Genomic DNA, 19,953 nt, shown 5'->3' on the forward strand with positions numbered 1-19,953 from the left:
TTAGTCATCAGGGAAAGGCAGATTAAAAACCACGAGATACCACTACAGACCTAATAGACTGTCATGCAAAACAAAGACAACAAAACTGACGATGCCAATTAGTGGCCAAGACACAGAGCAGGATACCAGCCACAGCACTCATACTTTGCTGGTGGGAATGCAAAATGTACAGACATTTTGGAAAACAGATGGCCAGTTTCCAATAAAGTTAAATTAAACACTTACCATTGTTATCATCATTGTTGTTCAGTCCCCGAGTCGTGTCCGACTCTTTGCGATCCCATGGACTCCCAGGGACAGGCCTCCCTGTCCCTCACCATCTCCTGGAGCTTGCCCAAGTTCATGCTCATTGCATTGGTGACGCTGTCCAGTCATCTCATCCTCTCATGCCCTCTTCTCCTTCTGCCCTCGATCTTTCCCAGCATCAGGGACTTTTCCAATGAGTTGTCCTTTCGAATCAGATGACTAAAATACTAGAGCTTCAGCTTCAGCATCAGTCCTTCCAGTGAATATTCCAGGTTGATCTCCTTGCTGTCCAAGGGACTTTCAGGAGTCTTCTCCAGCACCTCAGTTCAAAGGCTTCAATTCTTTGGCATTCTGCCTTCTTTATGTTCCAGCTCTCACAATCATACATGACCACTGGGAAGACCATAGCCTTGACTATACGGACCTTTGTTGGCAGAGATATGACCTAGTAATCCATTGCACCCAAGTGAAATGAAATCTATATTCATCCAAAAACCTATACGAGAAGGAGTTCTCTGGCGGTCTAGTGGTTAGGATTCGGCACTCTCATTGTTGTGGCCTAGGTTCAAGTCCCTCAGGGAACTGAGATCCTGCAAGCTGCATGGTGTCAGCCAGTCAGTCAGTTCAGTCGCTCAGTCGTGTCCACAAACAAACAAACAAAACAAACACAAGGCCTATGCAAGAGTACTTAACAGTGACTTTATTTGTAATCATTTAAAACTGGAAACAGGAACTTCCCTGGTGGTTAAGACTCCATGCTTCCAACGCTGGGGATATGGGTTCAATCGCTGCTCCCAGAAATATTAATAAGATCCCACAAGACTACATGGCCAAAAAAAAAACCAAACTGGAAACAACCCAAACATAGGGAATGAATAAATAATTGCTGTGCGTCCATGCAATGGACTCTTATTCGACAATAAAAAGAAAAATGTTGACACAACAATGTGGACAAAAAGCATTATGCTAAATGAGAGAAGCCACACTTGAAAGGCTACCTATTGTATAAGTCTATCTATACGACATTATAGAAAAGACAAAACTGTAGGGATAGAAAACAAACAAGAAGTTGCCAGAGGCTGGGGTGGGATAAGGGTTTCAGCACAAAGGGGCACAAGTGAACTTAAGGGAGCAATGGAACTCTTGTATCTTGATTGTAGTGCTGATTACATGACTATATGTGTGCTTAGTCATGTCTAAGATTCTGTAACCCCATGGACTGTATAGCCCATCAGACTCCTCTATCCATGGGGATTCTCCAGGCAAGAACAGGGGAGTGGGTTGCCATGCCCTCCTCCAGAGGATCTTCCCAACCTAGGGATTGAACCCATGTCTCCCTCATTGCAGGTGGATTCTTTACTGCCTGAGCCACCATGGAAGCCCAAGAATACTGGAATGGATAGCCTATCCCTTCTCCAGGGAATTTTCCTGACCCAGGAATTGAACCAGGGTCTCCTGCCTTGCAGGCGGATTCTTTACCAGCTGAGCTACCAGGAAAGAGGGTGGATTTTGCTGCATGTGAATTACACCTTAATTTTTTTTTTTTCAAGTGAAAAGAATTACATTTTAAAAATAGCACCTTGGAGAAGGAAACGGCAACCCACTCCAGTATTCTTGCCTGGAAAAGTCCATGGACAGAGGAGTCTGGTGGGCTGAAGTCCATGGGGTTACATGACTGAGCATGTGTGCACGAGGGTGGAGGGAGATGGGTTGGTAGCAATAAAGTGGTAGAACCAAAAAAAAAACAAAAAACAAAAAAAATAGCACCCCATCGGGCTTCCCTGGTGGTTCAGGGGTAAAGAATCCGCCTGCCCGTGCAGGAGGCACAGGTTCTATCCCTGATCCAGGAAGATCCATGAAGACCCCACATGCCATGGAACAACTAAGCCCATGCGCCACAGCTACTGAGCCCGCACACCCTAGAGAGTAGCTCCAGCTCTCCACACCTAGAGAAAAGCCTGCATAGCAGCAAAGACCCAGCACAGCCATAAATAAATAAATAAAATTTAAAAACATAGCACCCCATCAACCTCATAGACTCAGCACATTTTTAAAGGATTTTATCAGGCATCGTCCTATGTACAACATGTTGCCTTCACCAAGTGTCCCTGGTGACTACTGGAACCTGTGACTACTAGAACCTCAGCTCAGCCTGTGGAATGGCTGTGGGGAAAAGCGGGCTCCTCTCGCCCACTTGCTTCTCAAGGTCATGATTGCAGCCCACCTCTCCTGCAATAATGAAACAGTGGCCACAACGATGTTGACCCAGAGCCCATAGCAGGGCCAGCGCAGAGGGAGGTCAGTGCCCAATCCTATCTGTATTCTCATTGACTCCCCAAATATGGGTGCCACAGAAGGGCTGTGAGTAGAGAGAACACACAGCGACTACCCCCAACAGAGGCCCGGCTTCCCCAGTCTGTCCCCCGAGTCACTTCCTCCAGGTCTGAGACATACATGCACTTTTTCTTGTTGTTTGCTCACTCAGTCATGTCCGACTCTTTGCGACCCCATGGACTGCAGCATGCCAGGCGTCCCTGTCCCTCACCATCTCCCAAAGTTTGCCCAAGTTCATGTCAGTTGCTTTGGTGATGCCATCCAACCATCTCATTTTCTGACTCCCTCTTCTCCTCTGCCCTCAATCTTTCCCAGAATCAGGGACTTTCTCATGAGTCAGCTGTTCACATCAGATGACCAAAATACTGGAGTTTCAGCTTCAGCATCAGTCCTTCCAACGAGTAGGAAGGCTTTTCCTAAGCCTGTGAAAATGTTTGTTTCTTCGATCTCCCCAGATGATAGAATATGAAGGAAAGGGGTAATGGCAGCTCCAGGATGCCCCTAGCCAGGCAGTAAGCCTCTCTACCATCTGGGCGTTTGTGGCTATGACCCCCCACCACCATGCCTGGAATGCCAGTCCGGGCAGCACTGAGAGAGATTTCTCCCATGGGCCTTCTTATAGGAAACCGCAGAAGGCAATCCAGAGGGGCAAAAAGTTGGGGGAGGGGGGAACAACACAGAACAGAGAGGGTGATGGGCACCAGGAGAACAATGTACGTAGCTAAGGCAGAGAGGTGGACGTCTGGCAGAAGGTGCTCAGGAGAGGGAGGGAGAGAATGTATGACAGCCAAGTCACTTACTACCACCTGGACCACCTCTACCCACCTCACTATTCCATCTCCTCTGTCTTTGTTGCCTGAGCCCCATTCCTCCTCCCATGAAGTCCTCATTCTCTCACATCTGCTTCTTTGCAAACTGCAGACCTCTCCAGGATTGTGCATATATACACACACACTCAGATCACCCCAAAATGGAAAGGGACCTCTGAGATAACAGGAACTGGACAGTCCCCTCACCTCCTGTCTTTTCAGTCTCTTTGGAACATGTGGTTATATTTTCATGACTTCATGTCCCCCAATTTATTTATTTGGCTGTGCCAGGTCTTAGTTATGGCATTTGGAGGAGGAAACAATAACCCACTCCAGTATTCTTGTTTAAAAAAATCCCATGGACAGAGGAGCCTAGCAGGCTAAAGTCCAAAGGGTTGCAAAGAGTCAGACAAGACTGAGTGACTGAGCATACAGCACACTGGGATCTCTAGTTGTGGCATGTACGGTATAGTTCCCTGATCAGAGATCGAACCCAAAGTCCCTTGCATTGGGAGTTCCAAATCTTAGCCATAATGCAATTCCCCAAACAACTCTTAACTGGTCTCCATCTTTCCATTGTCCCAATATCAGAACCTCTGGCTTGAGGCCTGGAGGTTTCCTTAAGTGGCAGGACTCGGGAAGGGACTGAGGATTTGGGAGGGAACATATACGTGGGATACATGTGCAGCTTTGCCTCTGGATGTGTCTGTGTGTCTTCGAGTATATCAGAGGAAGAGGGGAGTTTCTGTGGAGTGACACCCCGCCAGCCCCCAGGAAACTTGTGAGCATGTAGGCCAGTTCCCTGCCCATGACCACTGCCTTCTCTTCCTGGACTTCAGTCCCTTTGTTGCCACCCCTAGAGTGTTCTTTGCTCAGATCTTCCCAGATGCTTCCTTCTTGTTATTTGGGTCTCAGTTTAACATCTTCTCCTCCAGGCTCTTCCCCAAAGCACACACACACACACACTCTACTCTGTATCATAGCCTTTTTTGCATTTTCTTCAAAGTAATCACTTCTATCTGATCTTATCTTAGTTATTAACTTGTTTACTTAGCAACTTCCCCAGAATGTAAGCTCCTTAAGGGCAAGGTCCTTGTCTTTTTCATCTCTGTATCCTCAGATCCTAGAAGAGTGTCTAGCACGCAGAAGGCACTCAATGAACAGATGTAGAAATGAATTAAACACAGAGATGCTTGGCTGCTCAGTAAGGACATTTATTGCTGACTGATTGCCCTTTGTGTTCTTCACTTGCCCAAGTCCCAGCTATATCTGGCTCTACCTGTCCTTTTCCCAACCTGCAGCTCCCTGCTCCAGCACCTGAAACCCTCCCACCACCATACTGCCCAAGATCCCTCGGAAGCTATGAGCATCAGCACATTCAGGCCTTGCACCTGCTCTCCAAGCCCCAGTTCCCAGCAGAGCTGACCCCTGCTCTCAGAAGATACCTTTTCAACCAGCTCTGCTCCCTGAATAGAGTCACATTTAGAAACCACTCCTCCTTTAAAAACGTGGTCCCCCAAAAAGCCTCAACAGAGCTCTACCAACATTTATTGATAGTGATGACTCAGCAGGTAAAGAATCCATCTGCAATGCAGGAGACATAGGAGACGCAGGTTTGACCCCTGGGTTGGGAAGATCCCCTGGAGAAGAAAATGACAACCCACTCCAGTATTCTTGCCTGGAAAATCCCATGGAGAGAGGAGCCTGGTGGGCTACAGTGAGTTGCAAAAAGTCAGACACGACTAAGTGACTAAGCATGGCATGGCGTCTCATATTCCAGGCACTATGCTGGGTCAATCTCCAAAGTCATGGACAAGCCAAACGCCAGTACCTTTCTCCCTCTGAATCCCTCAGAGTCCTTGCACTCCCTTGTGAAGGGTATGGCAGTTTCTGTCCCAGGCAAGTTGCCATGCATGAGCTGAAGGAAAGGCGTGATGCCACTCGCCCACAATTTTCTGCTCTACTGTCTCTGTCCCTCACCTTCTCTGTCATCGTGCCAGTTTCTCATCTGTAAGCAGATGCTCTGGGTGGGGTCAGGCAGAAACGCTGGCTCTCTGTTCTCTCCCACTGCTTGGCCCAGTGTTTCTGTGAAAGGATCATGATGAAGGCAAGAAAGCCCTAGAGGCTCAGTTGGCCTGAGAGCCACAGCTGAGGCTCACCCAAACCTGGGGCCCAGAGTCAGTCTGAAGCCCGAGGCTAAGGCTGGATGGCTGGTTATGGTTCAGGCTGGACGATCTGCAGGTAGGGATTATGGAGGCCAAGCTTTGGCAAGGAGAAGGGCCTACAAGCTTCAGGAGGCCTCAGACCCCAGTTACTGGCCATCTTCAGTCCTTCAGACGCCTCTGCAAGGCTGCTTGGTGTCTCCGGCCTTCAAGAGACCCAGAACCCAGGCCTCTCTCATCCCCAGCTCTGGCCTCTGGCTGCCAAGCCACACCCAGCACATTTGCCTCTGGAGCTCAGACCTAGTGTCTTTTTGAGGGGACTAATGGAAAAAATGAGGGGTGAGGGAAGAAATAGAGCACTTAGTCATCTGGCAAGGAGGCAAAACCATACACCATGTTCAGAAAAATCACCCTCCTTGATACATATACAGACATATGCACACACACAGGTTCTCTGAGACATACTCTGGATTCTTCTAGAAGAGAGGAAGTGGCTTAAGAGGATACAGGAGGCACCCCAGGAATGGAATCTAATACTTCCCAGACTCAGAAGACAAGCAGTGATTGCTATAGCACCAAGCAGGGTTCCTACTGGTCTCTTGGGCCCAGATCACCATCAGGACATATTCCTGCTATTGGCTGTTTGATCCTAGGACTTTTATCTCAAATGCAGCCCTCTTTTAACTGCATTGACCTAGAATCCTCTTCTTTGGCTGTGAGCATAGCAGGGATACTCACTGGCCAGAGGCTCAGCACCAAATGTCCGCTCTGCACTAAGCCTCTGCCTCCACTGGCAACCCACTCAAGCCATCTTCATTCTCCCTCCTGCATGGGCTCAGACGGCCCTGTTTTCATTGGCTGCCCAGTCTTGAAGCTCAGTCCCTATTGGTTGCCACTGAGGTAGCGTTTCCACTGACAGCGAATCCAGTGCATGGATGGGCTTTGTCCTCTCTGTGCCAGGCTGCCAGCTGTCCTAACTTGTGCTGCTCCCCCCCACCACCACCATGCATTAGGGTGGGGGGGCATCGGGGGAGCCTGAAGACGGCCCAACAGCCTCCAGGAGTCTCTGGTGCTGACGAAGGTGCTTCCTCCTTTCATGTTCCCCTGTGACTTCACACACCAACTGGGCTGGGAAGGCTCCAGGAAGCCCCTTCAGCCAGCCTGAAAAAGAAGACACAAGGGCCTAAGTGGGACCACTTAGAGGGCAGGTTGGGGGGGAAGGGAGGCCCAGTGGGGTCTAATGCCTAAGGGTCATGGCAAGCATGGGAATTAGTGGAAAAGCCTTGGAGCATCGGTGAAAAGGCCATTAGAGGTGGACGTGACAGCAGCATCAAAGAGAGGTGGGGTCCTTCCCATAAAGCTCTTCATTGACAGCTCATCTCACTCAGGGTGAGAGCCAGAGTTTTTACAGGAACCTATGAGGACCCTCATGACCTGATCCCAGTTACCCTTATGACCTCATCTGCTTCTCTCTCCTTTCCTCACTCCCTCTTGTCACACTGGCTTTCTTAATGTTCCTCAAACACACTGGCCTGACTCCTGCCTCCCTCTGAGACACTCTTAGACCAGACACCACGTGCCTAAATTCTTTTACCAAGTCACTGTTCACAGGGTGCCTGTGAGATCTGCCTCACCCTCTCTATTTATTGTTTGTTTGTTTATTTATTTGGCTGCAGGGGGTCTTAGTTGCAGCTTGAGAACTCTTAGTTCCAGCATATGGGATCTAGTTCCCTGACTAGGGATCGAACCCAGGCCCCCTGCATTAGGATTGTGGCATCTTAACCACCGGTCTGCCAGGGAAGTCCCTTGACCTCCCTGTTTAAACGTGTAACCCTACCCAACCGGGAGACTCCTAACCTTGACTCTGCTTCACCTTTGATTTTCCATGGCACTTATCACCTTATTTATCTTGTTTGTTCTTTATTGTTTTACTTCTACTTGAAAGTACAGCCTAGCAGGGCAAGGATATCTGCATGTCTGGTACATGGTACTGAGAACAGTGAGTGGTATCTCATAAATGCTGAATAAATATTTATTGAATGAATGAATAAAAGAATCTCTCACCTTCAGGGTTCTTGTGTAGGTGCTTGGGGGGAGCCCTGGACTCCACATTTCGTCCCTCTGTCTTGGTGGGTGTGGAAGGCTCTGAACAGAGTTCCTGGGAACAGTCTGGTTGGGGTGGGTGACATCACAGTGGGATCCAGGCTCTTTTTAGCTTCCCCCCCATATTCCTTGAAGACTCCCTTCTCCTTCCCTCCTCCCCTTTTGCGGACACTCACCACAGTCCTCATAGATGGTGTCTGCAGAGCAGGGAAGGGGACCTGGGGTAGGGAAGGCGCCCAGCCAGCGCTGCATGTCTGATCTGGTGGGAACATAGGGAAGGGGTCACCTTTGGCCCAGGAGATCTTGCTGCGGGTTAGGCAGGGGCTTCGGAGGAAAGACTTTGAGGGGAGGGTGGTGGACTCTGAGAGATTAGGTAAGGGTCAGGAGCCTTCAGGTAAGGGTCAGGAGTCCAGGGTGTCTTCTTTTTCGGTGGCACCTGCTGGATCTTAGTTCCCTGACCAGAGATTGAACCTGTGCCCCCTGCAGTGGAAGCATGGAGTTTAAACCACTGGGCCACCAGGGAAACACACACACACACACACACACACACACACACCCTGCCCAGGGTGTTTTCTGAAGGAGACACAACTCACAGCGATGAAGCTTGGAGTAGCCGGTGTGTGGGGCGGCCCTGGTGGTTGCTGAGAAGAGAGAGGCGGAACGTAGGGGGGCCAGATGGGTCTGGCACCTGCTGGGCCTGGACCAGGGAGCGATGGGCATAGTCCAGAACCTGTAGCCGCTGCCCACTGCCCAGGGAAGAGGAGGTTCAGAGGGAGGGCAGGGGTCTAGCTGGACTCCTCCTCCCCACCCCTGCCTGGGCTCCCTCCCTCACTGGGACCCACCTCTTGGGCTGAGTGATGAGCAGCAGGTCACTGAAGAGCAGCAGGCAGAGGGGGGTGAAGCGGGGGCGCGAGGCAAAGAGCATGCCTCCCCTCCTGCACCCCAACTCTGTCAGTTCCCCCTGCAACTCCAGGCGCCTAGACCAGGAGACCAGAGGCAGGGCCTGCGAGGAAGCAGGGAGGAGATTCTGACCTCGCAGCACCATGGGGAAAGGGAAGCCCGGAGCCTGGGCGGGGGGCTAACCTTGACTTTGTGGAAGCGCAGCCTCTGCGTGAGCCGGATCAGCTCCTCTGTCTGCTTCATGCGTCCGACCTCGGCGCTGCACCGCTCAATGATCTGGGTAAGGGAAGCCGAATCACCAACCCTTCCCACCCCATCCACCCATCCCTCCCTCACACCTCCTCACCTCCCCCAGCCCCAGCATGCCCCTCCCACCTTACTGACAGCACCCAGGGCCTTCTGGGCATTCTCCTGGCGGCTGGACCCCTCCTCTGTCTGACGCAGGATATTCTGGGGACAAAGAGGAAGGGTAATTGGACCCCTGCTCTGCTGCCCTGGGATTCAGAGGGGTTGCAACTCAGAGGACCCCACTTGGCTTGGCATTTTAGGGTTCACAGGGCTGGGGCACTAGCCTCGCCACTCATTGTCTGCATAACCCTGAGCAACTCACATTACCTCTCCTCTCTTAGTTTCCCCATCCGTAAAATGGGGATAATTCCTACCAATCAAATCAATAGCATTGTGAGAATTCAATAAGGAAATCTATATAAAGTACTTAGCATAATCTTTGAGACATAGTAAATGCTGAAAAGAAGGTTGCTATTATTTTATAATTATTAACCACAACTAATATTATATTAGAGGGCTTCCTGATAGCTCAGTTGGTAAAGAATCTGCCTGCATTGCAGGAGACCCTGGTTCGATTCCTGGGTCGGGAAGATCCACTGGAGAAGGGAAAGGCTACCCACTCCAGTACTCCAATATTCTTGGGCTACCCTTGTGGCTCAGCTGGTGAAGAATCTGCCTGCAATGTGGGAGATCTGGGTTCGATCCCTGGGTTGGGAAGATCACCTGAAGAAGGGAAAGGCTTCCCACTCCAGTATTTGGGCCTGTGTCCCAGAGTTGGACAGGACTGAGCAACTAAAAAAAATTAGTAGAAGCAACATAGCATGGGGTTAAAAGTACCTGGATTTGAAGTTTGTCTCCATCAATTATTGAATATTATCTGTATGATCTGCAGCAAGTTATTTAACCTCTTTGAGCCTCAGTTTCCTTATCTATAAAGTGGGATCAATAATACTTCTTATTCTCACACAGTCATTAGTAAGGTTAAATGGGTGTGTAGCACTTAGAACATCTAGAAAAGACACTCAAGAGCTGCTTAGCTATTATGATTAGAGCCATCCTCCTGATCATAATTATACTGTTGTTGTCGTCTACACTGGGGATATATAAAGTCGTGCCTGTGAGCTCAGTCATGTCTGACTCTTTGCAACCCCATGGACTGTGGCCCACCAGGCTCCTCTGTCCATGGGATTATCCCAGCAAGAATACTGGAGTGGGTTGCCATTTCCTCCTCCAGGGGATCTTCCTGACCCTGCAATTATACCCGTGTCTCCTGCATTGGTAGGGGGATTGCTTACCACCGAACCAGCAGGGCAGCTCCTATATAAAGCGAATGAGACATTAAGACATTGGAAACATATTTGAGGACTCTTCACCTTGAGATCCCCACATTGGGTGACTTGGTTCAGGGAGAATTTTCTTCTCTACAGTAGAAGAGTGTTTCTCGCCACTTTTTTCAGTATCACCCCTCTAAGGAGCCTATTTAGACATTGTCCCCCCCCCAAATGAGATTTTAATACCAGTGATATACTGTATAGCTATTTAGGTACTCTGGCCTTTTGGAGTACCACAACCATTGGAATATTTAAGATGTTTTTACCCCTCAAAGGAGGAGTTTCTGCCTCCTTAAAGATGATATCATCTCCACTGGGAAGGCATACAGTCAAAATATGGCTTGAGAAGACCTCAAAGACCACTCACCACATTCACCCTGAGACCTGGAGAGAGAGGAGGACTTGCTCAGAGTGGCTCAGCCAGTTAGGGCAGAGCTAAGCCCAGAACTCAGGTCTCTAGCGTTTCTTCTCCTGCACCAGACCGCTTTTTGAAACGTTTGGGTAACTCCAGGTAGGGCTTGGGGATGGGGGGTGTCCTAGATGGAGAGGCCCCCCCGATTTTGAGTCCTAACTTAGGGGTTTGCTGTGTTCCTGGTGGGGCAGGAAATGGGCGATGGTGGGGCATCATCGCCCCTGGGGAGAGTTCCCCATCCGGGCTGGTGGGGCCGAAAAGGGCCCAGGCCACGACGCGGTACCTGCAGCAGCATGCGGAGCCGAGTGATGCGCTGAAAGGGCAGGAGCAGGAAGGAGGGCAGCGGGAGGCGCTGGCACTTGGGAAGGCTCTGCAGCCGCCGTAGCTCCGCGGAGAAGCGCACGTTCGTGTCCCTAGGGAGAGAGGCGCAGGCTGGCGTCTGGCTGGAGGCCCTAATCACCCGCGACCTGCCCCGGCCTGGACCCTGCCCTTGTACCCCGGCTTCCTCCCGCACGGGTGACCCTCCTGCTACTACACTCACATCAGGCGGCTGTAGGTCTCCTCCTGGTACTGCTGGTTCCGCACATAGTCCACGTACACGGAGAAAGGCCCCACGGCATGCGCGTGCACCACGTCACACAGGTCACGGATGTGGGGGGAAGCGCGCACCCGGGACAGTAACTTCCCCAGAAAACTGCGGGAGTGGGGAACACGCACTGGAGGCGGGGCAGAGAGCCTGGGGTGCCCCTCCCCCAACTTCTGGAGGGAAGAGCCGGGCCCGGGAGGGGAGGCCCTGGAGACAGAGCTGAGAAGCCGTGCTTTCCCTCACCCCAGGCTTGCCCAGCGTAAAGGTGGGGACCCCACTGACCGCTCACTGACTCCCTGGACTCGCTGCACGTTGGAGAAGAGGGTGTGGTGATCCCGGGGGGTGAGCGTATCCCGGAGCGCCTGGCTCAGCACGAAGGTGTCGGTCAGCAGCCGCAGGGAGCGCAGGTATGAGGCCTCCGAAGTCACCACCTCGAAAAGGCTCTAAGGAGGATGCGCAGGGCGCGAATGGAAAGCCCAGCTCTCAGCCCCGGCCTGGGGCCCAGGCTCCTCCCGCACCCGAGCCCAGGGACGCCCACCTCCTGCATCCGCCGCTCCTGGGCACTCAGGGTGTCCAGGAGGCCGCTGGCTCGCACGGCCGGAAGCTCCTGCCACAGCGTGTTGCGAGGGCCCGGGGGACGGGCGAAGGTGGGAGCTTCCCCAGCGTTTGCTGAAGCGGGACCCCCGTCCTCACCGACGCCCCACAGCTCCTCTGACAGCACGGCTGCGCGGTAGGTCTGGTACAGCGGTTCTGGAGAGCAGACGGCGCGTCAGGGAAGTCCCGTGCCCCCCCTAGCCGGTCCACTCTGGGTCTCAGCAGGCACCCCGGGGTCCAGCAGCCCTCACCATCCTGCAGGGGCAGCTCCCAGTTCTGCTCCTTCAGCTCCTCCAGCTCCTCTTCCTCCCTGTGGAAAGAGAAAGGGATGGAGTTCCTCAAAACACAGCTATTCACATGATACTGTGCAGGGGTACACAATCGATGTCCAGGTTGTATGTAGGGACCCTAGCCAAACCCCAGCTCGTTTTATGTGCCTGTGTATGTGAGGCCCTAAGTGGGACCCGTCCATTCCTGTTATCTCAACCTTTGGGCACTGTACACTTCTAGCCTCTATCTCCAGGGCTTTCATGGAAGGACCACTATCTGGAATGTTCTGTATGTACCTCAGGGCAACTCAACTCCAGCTGTCACACCTGCCCCCACTCTGTTCTGGTCATCAGCACCACGGCACATCCATTCACCCAAAGTGAAAACCCAGGAGACTGAACTCCAGTAAATGCTGATTAAATGGATGGTCTCAGATTAACTCTGATGATGGTGGTGAAAGAACTGATGGGCCCAGGTAACACAGGAGAAATGTTCCCGGTTGCCACATGGATTTGTGGACAATAATTTCAATAGAGACTCAAAGTGGGGTAACTAAAATGACTTAGTATGGGCCTGACTCTTCACCAGTATCAGACCCCAGCAACTTATTAAGTATTTGGTATGTTTACCCCAATTTCACAGGTGAGGAGGCTGAGACCCAGAAAGGTTAAGTGAATGTTTGAGGTCACATAGCTGATGAGGGACAAAGCTGGGGTTAGAAACTGGGGCTGCTTGTCCCTAGAGGTGCAGCCCTTTTTCACTCCACGCTTGGGGTGGGATTTAGGTGGACCCAAAGTTTAGTCTGGGCTTCCCAAGCGGCACTAGTGGTAAAGAACTGCCTGCCAATGCAGGAGACTTAAAGAGACTCGGGTGCCATCCCTGGGTTGGGAAGATCCCCTGAAGGAGGGCGTGGCAACCCACTCCAGTATTCTTGCCTGGAAAATCCCATGGACAGAGGAGCCTGGCAGGCTACTGGGTTGCAGTAGTCAGACACGGCTGAAGTGACTTAGCACGCACGCACGCACACACACACACATACACACACACACACACACACAGTTTAGTCTGTTTTCAGGAAGGAGTATCTAGGTGTTCAGTACCTGCCCTCCGTGGTGGCTGGAGGATCATTCTGAGGAGCACCATCAGGACTGTCCCCTAAAAGAGAACCCAGAGTAAAGAATCACCAGCCCAGGACTCCCGACCCCAGCCCAGCAAGGACTGTTACTATAGAAACTACAACTGTCAGCCCCGGAGCAGCAGCTGGTGGAGGAACAAGAAGCCCAGGGCTTGTTGGGGTTTGTAGTGAGTGGGTGTTTAGAATGCTACACCTCCACCCAGCCCCTTCCCATCCCCGAGGTCCATCCCTCCAGTCCTGTACCTCTTTGGATTCCATCTTCAGAGGGCGGATCGAGATCAGGCTGTGGGGGCTCCCCAGAGATGGTGATGTCCTGTCTGACCCGGGTTGGTTTGGGGGGCTTGAGGGGTGGCAGGAGTTTGCGCTCGGCAGTGGAGCGGTAGGATGTGAGGACGACTGGGGGGTGGCTGAGGCTTGAAGGGCTGGGGCGGGAGCGGGAGGCCCGCAGTGGGGAGGCCCGGCAAGGGACCCTGGGACCATCCTCATAGCCCCCCACAGGCACCCATCGGAGCTCCAGGCCAGGCCGGCCCACGTGGCAGACACAGGGGCAGCAGGGAGGGCAGGCCAGCCCAGCACCTGTGGGAGACAGGGGCCTCCTTAGGGCAGCCCCCTCCCCAGGCCTCCTCCCTCCCCTTAACCTGCATGGCAGCAGGAACTGGAGGTCAGTGCTAGGCACCTCTCACCTCCACGCTCTCTTCAAAGTTCCAGAAGTATTAAAACCAGATTTTCTAAGCATGGAATCCATTTTTTTAAAAGTAGCCTCTTAAAGTACCCAATCTAAGGGACTTGCCTGGCAGTTTAGTGTTAGGACTGCATTTCCAATGCAGGAGGCATGGGTTCAATCCCTGGTTACACCCCTGGGGTGTATCCCCACCCCTCCAAAAAAAATCATAAAGCCCTGAGAATGAAAAAGAGGAGCTGGATTGAGCCCAGCCCGGCTTACCTGGAGTGCCGTTCTCCTGGGACCCGCTCCCAGCGAGGTTGCCCTGGGGAGTCTCTTTCTCCCCATTCACATCCACTCCCCCTGGGGGACTTGGCTCCAGGGTGTCCGCAGCCTGGACTCTGCCTTCAGTCCCCCATTCAAACTTGCCAGCCAGTCTGCGCACAGTGCCTGGGGCCGAGGCAGAGCCATCCTGGTCGGGGACCTGGGTCGTGGGGAGCAGGGGCAGAGCCATGCGGGGTGACCCAGAGGGTTTGGGTGGGGGGACTGGAGACTGGGGAGCAGGCTCTGGGGAGATGGAGCGCCGGGACACTGGGCTGGGGGTGTCGGAAGACGAGTCTGGGAAAGTCTGGGAGTCGAGGCTAGCTTTAGAAGCTGACGGGGGCAGAAGGGCGGGGGGCTTGAGGGATGGGGCCGGGGGCTCCCAGAACATGGGGGTGCACATGGGGGTTGGTGCCTCATTGGCGGTAAGGGGAGATTCTTGTGGAGAGGAGCCGTTGTGGTGGGGCCCTGGGGACTGGGTAGCCCGGGCCCGAGAAGGGGGGCGGGGGCGGATGATCCGAGGGGGCTTCTGGGTGGGGGGTGTTGCTTCCGGAAGAGACTGGGCTGACATCTTCCTCTGAGCTCTTCCAAGGAGTGGGGTACACTGCTGGAGTCATCCCCTGAGGAAGTGGGGGCAGAAAGAGAGACCCTTAGTGCCCCTTGCACCCCCCACACTCCTGTGAGTAGATCGAGACCTTTGAGCAGAAATGTCTGCAGGCAAATGAGCCGAGATTTTAGGCTCAGGAGTAGAAGTGGGGGCACTTCCTCTCTTCCCTCCCCATTTCCACTGTCTTCTCTCTTTATCTCTCACTCCTCCTTATTCCATTTCCTGAGAACTCTGAAACCCCACCCCCGCACCCCCCAGCCTCCATCTCGCTCCATCTTTTGACCTCTGCTGTCACAATCAGGCCAGAGGGGACAGAGGCCAGAGTGGGGGCACCTGGATAGAGACCCAAGTTGGGAGGAGCACAAGAGGACTGGATCAGCAAGGGAAATAGGGCATGCAGCTAAGTGTCTACCTGAGGAATTGTGTTCCGTGTCTGTAGTATGTGTTGTGAACGTTTGTGTGTGTGGTTTAAGCATGAGTGGACATGGCATGTGTGTGTTGCTTCTGGTACTATTAATATATGAACCTGGTGTTGGATGCTATGTTTCAGGAGCGTATCTGTTGGGACTTCCCTGACCATCCAGTGTCTAACACTCCACACTCCTAGTACAAGGCGCCCCTGTTCGATACCTGATCAGGAAATTAGATCCTGCGTGCCTCAGCTAAGAGTTTGTGTGCTGCAACTTAAGAGCTTGATCTGGCCCAAATAAATATTTGGGGGAAAAAAGTGTATCTATCGTATGCAGTACAAAGTGGGAGAGTGGGGTACACAGTGTATGGTGAGAGTGAGATGGGGGTGTTGGGTACGTGTTCTGTGCTTTCTCTGTGGGGCATATGTGCTGTGTGTGCCTGGGCCGCATCACAGCTTCCCTGCTCCTGCGGGCCCTCCGCCCCCCATTTCCCAGTTCCTCTCTCCGGACTCTCCCTTTCCGGATTATTTTTAGTCTCCTTTTCCTGCCATGAAGATTCCTGGAGCCTTTGACCCCAGGAGACCAGGAGGCCCCGGGCATGGTCTCTCCTGCCCCATCCTCATCCCTGTCTGCCTCCTTGCTCCCCACCTGGTCCCGGAGAGACTGGTGGGTAGAAACCTGGATCCTGCCAGGATGCCCAGAGTGTGGTGAGGAGAGAGATCAGATCAGAATGAAGGTGAGGACCAGTTGGGCCAAGATGCTGGGGCATGGGCTCGCTTCCTCCTGTAAGCCTGAGCAGGCTGAAGGGTCAGAGCGGAAAGACCTGTGCCCCCAAATTCCCTTGTGGAGTCAGCAGGAGAGTCAGGTCCCTCTAAGCCCCAGATTGGTTTCTGAGAAATGATGCAGGGTGGGGGCTGGGGGCCGTAGACTGCGAGTCTTGCGGCTCAATGGCCTCTGTGTTCTGGCAGGAAGCTCCTTAGGTGACCCAGGCAGTAGCCTTGCCAGCTGGCCAGCTCCTCCCCAGCCTTGCCCCCTCCGGGATCCCTGCCCCCTCAGGTATCTGCCCTTACTTCCTTCCCCCACCCCCGACTCAGGCCTCTCGCAGGGACCCAGGTACTCGGCCCAAGCACTCACCCTCAAGTCCTCTCCACTCTCGGTCACCTCCCGGGGCTGAGTGAGTAGGGGCAGGAAACAGGAATCGGATCCTCCTCCCAACCGGACACCCCCCTCCAACCACACCAGACTCCACATGCGCACACTGGGGCTCTGCAAGATGTGAGGGACCCCGAATGCCAGGTTTCCAAGGATAACAGAGTCTGTGGAAAGGATGAACCTCAGGCATGGAGAGTGGACTGTTGTGTACACGCGTGTTCTGTCCTGGGTCCACATTGCTGCATGGACAGGGGGTTTGCGGGGGCCCAGGCTGGACAGGGGAGGGGTCAGGATGGGGTGACCGTGGCCCTGGTTGGGCTGGAGGTAGAGTGTGGGCTCCAGACACCCCTGGGTTGCTGTGGTGTGGTGCATGTATCCCTTGACAGCGTGTCTGATCATCTCTCCCACACCTTACGAGACAGCCCGTCCCTTCAGTATCCAGCCTGTCACCTCGGTGTGAGCCAACCCATCATTTCACACCACGGAACCACATCCCTACCCCGGTTGCCCCCTCCCTAACTCTGAAGTAGCACTCCCTGAATTTACCTTTATCTCTTTGGAAGCAGTTTCTATTTTCAGCCTGTCCTGCCTGCCCCTTGGAGCAAGGAATGTGAGGCCGGGTCTCTGCGTGTGTCTGTTCCTGTGTTTCTGGGGCGGGAACTGTGGGCCCAGATTCAGATCTCTGCAAAGGAAGCCGGTTCCTCAGCCCCACCCAGCCATTGTGTTGGGAGAGTGTGTGTGTGTGTGTATGTGTGTGTGTGTAAAGGAGGAAGAAGGTGGCACATGCAGATGCGGGAATTAGTGGGGAGGTCTTGGTACTCCCCAGGTGGGTATGCCCTTGGCTGGGCCCCCTGCCTGCTCCCCATTCTCAGTCCCTGTCTCTCAAGGTCCCAGGCCCACGACTCTCCAGGTCCCACTGGGAGGTTTTGATGTTGATTGGCTGGGAGTCAGTAGCCCTGGGAGGGTGGGCGGGGGTGGGGGAGATCCCCTCTCACCTGTAATTTGCTTTGTGATTGAAGAGTTCCCTGGGCTCCGTGTGTGTCATAAGAACAGCTGAGGGGGTGGAATGAGCCACATCCCATCCTGGGAAGACAGGGAGTGGGAGGAAGAGGCAGCGGGGGCAGTGAGGAACTCTGGCGGTCTTTGCCCACACCCAGGTGCCTGCTTTTGCCACACACACACATAAACCCAGGACCAAACATCCAACTTTCCAACACACACACACACATCCAGGACTGGACACCCAACTTTCCAACACACACACACATACCCAGGACAAGACATCCAACCTCCCAACACACACACACACACACACACCAGGACCAGACATCCAACTTTCCAACACACACACACATACCCAGGACCAGACATCCAACCTCCCAACACACACACATACACACACACACACACACACCAGGGCCAGACATCCAGCCTCCCAGCCCTCACCTCTAGATGCTTGCCAGGTTCCAGGAAGAGGAAACCTCTTTGCCTCAGAGACCCTATCGAGAAAGCTAAATGCACATGTGCAGCCAAACAAATCCTGCTTTTTATTTTCACTAAAATAGGAATGTCTTTATTAGGTTTGCAACTTCAACATTTAAAGATAACTGAATGGCGGGGGAGGTGCGGATTCCTTGGTAGTCCACTGCTTAGCACGCTGTGCTCTCAGTGCTGGGGCCTGGGTTCAATCCCTGGTTGGGGAACCAAGAGACTGCAAGCTATATGGCACGGCCAAAAAATAATAACAACTGAGAATTCCCTGGCAGTCCAGTGCCTAACAGTGGTCCAGTGGTTAGGGCTCTGTGCTTTCACTGTCGAGGATGCAGTTTCAATCCCTGTTTGGGGAATTAAGTTCCCGTAAGCCACATGGAGAGGTCAAAAAGAAAAATAAATAGACAACTAACCCCAAAGCGCTGGCTGTTAGCTACAAACGTGTTGGCACTTGGTATTACCTGAATTGCCCCAGGTCTGTGTGGGAATGTAAGCAGGAAAAGAGGAATTAGGTGGGCTGGGCTACCTGTGGACTTTACCTGGTCTTCCTGGCTTGCCTGAGCTTATTTCCTTGTCCTCTCTCTATCCTTATTGGAAACCCACCTGGAGGCTTCTCACCTGCCCACCTGTTGGGGAGAGACTTCCCCTACTCCTGAAGGCAAGCCAGCATGTTTTGGGAAACTCAAGTTCCCTGGAGCTACAGTGAGGATGTAGCACTCCTGACAAGCACTCCTGACAAACAGGTTCCACTGGGTCCCCTGCTCAAAGCAACCACAAAGATGAAAAGTATGACTTATGCCCCAAAAGTCAAAGTGAGTCGCTCAGTCATGTCCAACTCTTTCCAGGCTCCTTTGTCCACGGAATTCTCTAGACAAGAATCCTGGAGTGGGTAGCCATTCCCTTCTCTAGGGGATCTTCCTGACCCAGGAATCAAACCTAGGTTTCCTGCATTGCAGGCAGATTCTTTTCCTTCTGAGCCACCAGGGAAGCCCTTGTTATACCCCCACCCCATTCCAAAAAGAAACTGAGTTCTGAAAATCATACCTTGTCATGTGTACCACATTATTTTTGCACAAACACATTTTATGTATCGAACTAATGTTTTTGCAAAGGCACTGAAGGTCTTTTTTTTTTTTTTTTTGGAAGGTTTTAAATATGATAATACGTTCTTCCACAACAAGCAAAAGTTTTCTGTTTTTTGATCTTCCAAAGGTGCCAGCATAGTTTCAATACTGTTTTCTGCCTTCTTCTCCTAGCATTGCTTCATAACTATTTGCCATGTTACTACACAGTCTTTGTAACTGTACTTTTTCCTGGAATGTAATGTTGCACCAACTAGATTTTGCCATCCTGGTAAAAATGGTAAAGTCTCCTGGGAAAATCTTTGTTCCCCCACCCCACTCCACATGGTTGCAGTGGGACAGCCAACACCAGCAGCCTCCTCCTGGCCACTGGAGTCAGATTCAGTCAATTACAGGATTCCATTCCTCTGACCACAGAGACTGGCCCAGGAATGAGCTACTCACCCACGCTGGGACAGCCTCCTGCCCTGGGTCTCTGGGAAAGGACAGCTTTCTCTTTCTTTCAAGGTCACAAAGCAGAAATAAAACAAGTCAGGAGCCATCTGTGTCTTGGCCTCCCTTCTCCTGGTCAATAGTGGAAGAAAATTAACTTCCCACAGGAGAGAAGCAGACAGAGGCAAGAGATGGAGAGGGCCTGCCAACATCACTTGAGCCCCTTGCACTGCCCAGTTTCCGGAACCACTGAATTCTCTTTTGTGCTTAAGCTAGTTTGAGCTGGGTTTCTGTCACTTACTGCTGAAAGAATCTTAAATGCTTCAATTTATTCTTGAGTGCAGGGCATTTGGACAGCTTCCAGTTTTTGCCATTACAATGAATGCTGCGGTAAACATCTTTGTGAAAAAACAAAAATACTTTCAATTTAAAAATGATTAAGGAATGTTCCCAGGTGGCCTAGTGGTTTGCATTCCGGCTTTCACTGCCGTGGCCAGGGTTCAATCCCCAATCGGGGAACTGAGGTTGTGCAAGCTATGCAGCGAGGCCAAAAAATAAATGGAAATTTTAAAAAATAAAAATGAAACTTCAATGTGATTGGTCTTGATTTTGCCCAAAGATTCTTTT

General features: G+C 52.3%; 1 protein-coding gene across 2 annotated transcripts; it reads right to left on the reverse strand.

Moving 5' to 3' along the window:
- Positions 1–4,910: 4,910 nt before the first annotated feature.
- ARHGEF15 (Rho guanine nucleotide exchange factor 15) lies at positions 4,911–17,003 on the reverse strand. Of its 2 annotated transcripts, none has more exons than XM_043474596.1 (16): positions 16,868–17,003; positions 14,114–14,772; positions 13,414–13,746; positions 13,136–13,190; positions 12,017–12,075; positions 11,710–11,921; positions 11,454–11,614; positions 11,127–11,279; positions 10,869–10,998; positions 8,930–9,004; positions 8,738–8,830; positions 8,497–8,657; positions 8,248–8,400; positions 7,831–7,913; positions 7,616–7,720; positions 4,911–6,712 (listed from the first exon to the last, which is right to left on the reverse strand). In XM_043474596.1, the coding sequence occupies exons 2-16, from the start codon at positions 14,721–14,723 to the stop codon at positions 6,561–6,563; spliced, it is 2,535 nt and encodes an 844-aa protein (XP_043330531.1). In that variant the 5' UTR covers positions 14,724–14,772; positions 16,868–17,003; the 3' UTR covers positions 4,911–6,560. The 2 variants fall into 2 exon arrangements, with proteins under 2 accessions (XP_043330531.1, XP_043330541.1); XM_043474606.1 differs by lacking the exon at positions 16,868–17,003 and adding an exon at positions 16,304–16,454.
- Between the last annotated feature and the right edge of the window lie 2,950 nt (positions 17,004–19,953).

This window comes from Cervus canadensis, chromosome 1 (assembly GCF_019320065.1).
Source record: "Cervus canadensis isolate Bull #8, Minnesota chromosome 1, ASM1932006v1, whole genome shotgun sequence".
NCBI classification, from domain to species: domain Eukaryota; kingdom Metazoa; phylum Chordata; class Mammalia; order Artiodactyla; family Cervidae; genus Cervus; species Cervus canadensis.

What these genes read in the sequence shown, in the direction of transcription:
- ARHGEF15 (XM_043474596.1), bottom strand. Translation starts at nt 14,723, where the DNA reads ATGTCAGCCCAGTCTCTTCCGGAAGCAACACCCCCCACCCAGAAGCCC. An exon ending in GGAGCTGCCCCTGCAGGATG is followed by an intron (nt 11,922 to 12,016) that starts GTGAGGGCTGCT and finishes TCTGCTCTCCAG; the next exon opens with AACCGCTGTACCAGACCTAC. An exon ending in GTCCAGGGAGTCAGTGAGCG is followed by an intron (nt 11,280 to 11,453) that starts GTCAGTGGGGTC and finishes CCACTCCCGCAG; the next exon opens with TTTTCTGGGGAAGTTACTGT.